Source organism: Limulus polyphemus, unplaced genomic scaffold, assembly GCF_000517525.1.
Source record: "Limulus polyphemus unplaced genomic scaffold, Limulus_polyphemus-2.1.2 Scaffold534, whole genome shotgun sequence".
NCBI classification, from domain to species: Eukaryota; Metazoa; Arthropoda; class Merostomata; order Xiphosura; family Limulidae; genus Limulus; species Limulus polyphemus.
Window position 1 is genome coordinate 109,500 of NW_013666144.1, and position 4,845 is coordinate 114,344.

At 33.8% G+C, this 4,845-nt stretch overlaps 1 protein-coding gene across 3 annotated transcripts in view; it reads left to right on the top strand.

Annotated features, from left to right (window-relative positions):
• LOC106458929 (delta-1-pyrroline-5-carboxylate synthase-like) overlaps positions 1-4,845 on the top strand; it is a 65,195-nt gene that overhangs the window by 34,010 nt on the left and 26,340 nt on the right. For 2 of the 3 annotated variants that reach the window (XM_013918497.2, XM_022385306.1), the window contains 2 exons: positions 803-898; positions 2,220-2,411. In XM_013918497.2, coding sequence (XP_013773951.1) covers positions 803-898; positions 2,220-2,411 — 288 coding nt within the window. Of the gene's footprint in view, positions 1-786; positions 899-2,219; positions 2,412-4,845 lie in introns of all 3 variants that reach the window. The other variant, XM_022385305.1, reaches the window with a different exon arrangement.

A 4,845-nucleotide genomic window follows, 5' to 3' on the forward strand; every position in this document is an offset into this window, starting at 1 on the left:
GTATGTATATATATATATATATATATATAAGCTATTTTGTTATTATTTTCTATTTTACTTATTGCAAGTACAGATTCATCATAACTTTACTAATTGCACATTTAAATTTAATATCTATAACGTCATAAAAATAATTAATAATTGGATTCATCTGATTGCAAGAGATAACGTTTGAATTTGGTTATTGTTAAGTTCAAAGCTACATGATGGATTACCTTTGCTCTGCCCACCACGGGTATCTAAACCAAATTTTAGAATTGTAAGCCTGCAGCTGTACTGTTGAGCAACTGAGAGGCTAATTCTTGAAGCAAACTATAGAAACTATGTATTTTTAACTATACAGTTAGTGAAACATATCAACCATCTAGTGTTTTACAAGCAGAAGAAGCTAATGGAAATGCTTGCTCGTCACAGAAACCTCACGTACAACGTTTTGCAAATCAAATCTGTAAATGGCTACACAAGTTTAAAAAATCATGACAAATCGAAATAAAACAGATCTATTCGAATATCTCATTGAATGTGCCATTCTTATACAACTTAAGTAGAACTATAAATATTAAAATGAATCAATCTAACTTGACGAATCATCAAAACAATGTTAAAAATCATCCTACTCATTTTTTTCCTCCCCAGTTACCAAATGGAACTGGAAAAATACCTACATTAATGTAATATGGAAACAAATCTTTTCTTTAGAAAATGTAAGTTGAGAATTGCATTTTATACAACTGTGAAATGATGTTTCAATTTACTCAGAATAACCAGTAATGAACATCCGATCAGTTTTACTTTTTCTTAGGACCTAGATTCTCGAACTGCAGCTGCTGTAGGACAGAGTAGACTGATGGCATTATATGACGCCATGTTTTCTCAGTACGGAGCCAACGTTGCTCAGGTAAGCCAAAAAAGTGAAATTTGGGTTTAGTTTAGTGATTTAAAATAAACTGTAAATTTCAGTGAATATTTTATATGCATTTGCACTGACAGATAATAGACTAATTGGAAGCAGGTATAGAGTCATGGTATATTACTCGTTTACTTATTACTTTGTGACATTATACTACTCGTTTATTTATATATATGGAAAATGTAACATTTTATTGATAAAAAAATCTCCTTTATCATTTTCTCTTCATCTAAACTAAATTCTTTGGAAGATTAATTGAAGGTACCGTGCTATCCCTGGAACTACCTCCTTCATCGTTGATCATATTCCTTCTAATAATCATAATTATGCTCCATTGCTTTACCCAGCAATTTTTACTGGGTTACTTTCTTTAGTGCTGGTCTATGAAAGTAGCTTGCTTTGATTGGAAGTTTTAAAAAAAAAGACTACTGTGGATTTTGTGTAATACAAATTTCCCTTTATAAAAGAAATCTGAGGCAACCATAAAGCTCAATACTAAACATTCTTTAAAATGTTTGTATAATCGTATTGTCAGTTACAAATTGCCAGTTTCAATAACACCCAATCGTCCAATGTTACAAAAAACTCCCCTCTTTCACGTACAAGGTATTTTTCTTATAGTTCTCAATAACTTATCGTCTCTCACTAACGTGTTTGGGAACATTTGTGATTTATATTTCCTTCCCTGAAAAATATCTTTGTGAATTATATTGTGTACAGTTGTCTGAAATGTGTATAACTTGTCAACTATCAGTTTCTGGGTGAGGAATTTTAGACAATCAATGTGCGAAGCTTGGTAGTAATAATGACTCTACAGTGTTACTTGTAATGGGATGCTCTATGATTCTACATCCTCATATTGGTGTGATAATGTTCCCTTGACAATGTTATTCACTATATCACAGATATTTGTTTATAAAACTGGTGTGACCGAGACTGCATCTCATTGCTATTTTTCTAAATGAACACTCTTTCTCGGACAGGGAAGTGGTATATTGTTAGATCTAGAAGTTTATCCAGGCCAACATTGTATTGTTGAATAGCCGGGAATCTGTCGTGATTCAAAGATGCAAGTGATAAACATGTCGGCCAAGTGTCACGACTCGTAATTTCAACATCGGCGACACACCACCGTACTGCTATATGCAAATTAGTTATATAAAGTACAGTTAATACTTTTGTAATTTTTTGTTTCATATTGAATGAGGATATACATTATACTCCGAAACTGCGAAGTAACATAAGACCACAGAAAAATAATTTAATTTTGCTGGATTTACAAAATAACCTACAGAATTTGTTTTTTCAGGTACTAGTGACAGAACCAGATTTTTACAACACAGAGTTCCGGTTTAACATGAAGTGTACAGTTTTAGAGCTTTTAGGACTAAATATCATTCCAATCATCAACGCCAACGATACTATAGCTCCTCTTGACATCAACAAAGAACTGACAGAAGCTCAAGTGGCACGTGATCTAAAGCTGAAACCCGGAGATAGTGTAAGAAATAGGCCTAGATCATGTTTGTTTGTTTCTTATGGATTTTGCGCAAAGCTGCACGATGGCTATCTGCACTAGCCGTCCCTAATTTAGCAGTGATAAACTAGAGGAAAGGCAGTTAAACACCACCACCCATCGCCAACTCTTGGGCTACTCTTTTACTAACTATTAGTGGGATTGATCGTCATATTATAACGCCCTCACGGCTGAGAAGGCGAGCATGTTTGGTGACGGGGACTCAAATTGCGAATCCAACGCCTTAACCACCAAGCCATGCTAGGCCTCAAATTGATAGGAATGTTTTTTTTTCAAAAAAAACTTGTACAGGTTTACTGCTTCGCGAACTGTATTGGAATATTTCTCGCAACTTATGTGATGATCTTATTTGATAGAAATACCATTTATAAAATTAGTAAGAAATTGCTTTTTATAATGAAACTTAGTGTGTTTTGCAAAAATGTTGACGTAGACATTTCTACTGAAAGCTAAACCAAACTCCTTAGTAAAGAGGCTTATGTAATAAAGGCGTACCTAGCACATGGTTATGGAATGTCATTCCCTTTTTAAATAACGCGGCTATAACATGATCTCGACTCAACTTTGATTCAAGAGGGTATCAAACTTGGAAGGGATATATTATGGATGGTGGGCTTGTTTCATTCTGACATCATTCTCTGATATGCACTACGTATACAGGTGCATATGTAAAATAACATATAATTAGCTTCGTAAGTATGCTAACACTGAATATGTCTAGGTTGATAACGGAAGGCTGCTAAATAACAAGCACATAGACTTGCAATCAGTACAAGTCTAAATATAGTATGTCTACAAATAGTTGAATATGTTACTCTCAATCTCAGGATTCGGCCATTGAACCAAAGAATAGCCGTTTCGTGATTTGAGCATGCCAAAGGTATTAACGACCGAAATGAAATATTATTTTGTTGTTTGTTGAATTGTGCTTGGAGCTATAACAGTTTCTGAGCTGTAATTTGTTTAAAATGTTTTAAACAAAGACCTAAGTAGTCGCCTCATTTTTTTTGTTTCTTTACTTATTTGGTAGTCTACGTTTTGCAATTTGAGCAAAATAATTTGTACAAATACCGAAATAATATTTAATTTTAGTCGTTGATAATTTTGACATGATCAAATCACGAAATGGTAATTCCTTTTGGTAAATGATGGAATCTTGAGATTGAGTGTATAATATGCATTTATTCTCAAATGAAATATCTTTTAAACGAATAATGATGCACTAAAGTATATGTTGTCCTAAAAATAAAATCTTATTGTAACCTGCCCACTTTGGTGTAAACAAAAACTGAAGGTTTTGTCAATAAAAAATACTAAAATAATGATTGTTAAGTAAAAAGATCAGTTTAGGATAATGTGTAAATCAATTCTGTGGCTTTCGTTCAACACCAGTTGCAATAAGTTTATCATGCTAAAGCACAACTAGAAATACAATCAAATGATGGAATAATAAGATCAAAGACAGAGTAATTATAGGCAATAAGAGGAGTTCTCGATAAGCCAACTTGGGTGCTACACTGTTGCTTCAATAACAAAGTTATTGGACACGTATATATGTACATGCTGAGGAACATTTTCTTCGCGCAATTGGTAACTGATGGCCATATTGACACAAGTTTCTCCCAGCAAGATGTGGCACCACACTATTTTGCATTTATGGTTACCTGAACTTTTGGATCGGCCATCCAAAGCTGTTTTCTGGGCGCCATGATGAACTAGAACTGATAAACATTTTGGTTGTGAGAACATATAAATGTCTACGGTTTACTTCCAACGTCCATTTATATGCGTTGATTTTAATTACCATATCAAATAAACATATGACTAAATAGAGTGGATTGCGTGGAACTGTTATTCTGGATGCTGCGTCTTCAAGATCAAACTCATTGCTTGAGGGATACAAGATTGTAGACGGTAAATAAATTGCGTAGTTTTAGAACATGTGATTGTAAACGTGTTTGACAAATGGCGAAGACGCCTATTTCCAAAACAGGAGAAGTCATTTCAAATATTACAAAGCCTGAGACCATCATGCACTTTACCTTGTGTTTCCTTTAGTTGACGTTTAAAAGTCATTGTGTTTTTGAAATGTGTTAAAGTATTTACTAATATCGTGTATGAAAAAAAAATAGCTCAAAAGAACATTTTGTATGCAAATGCTTTTTAACAAGCAATCTCTGACTCAACGGCAACAGAAGTGGTAGATCACTTTATAGGAAATATATCCGACACTTTTTGTTCTGAAAATCAACAAGAATCTATACTATTATTCTCCTTGTCTGTATGTACGATTGTTGCGTTTTTTGACCGAGAACCTACTGCATAAGCATGCGTAGTTTGAATATTTCCCAAAGAAAAACCGCGCATGCGCATTATTCACTCGACGACAAACAGTCTG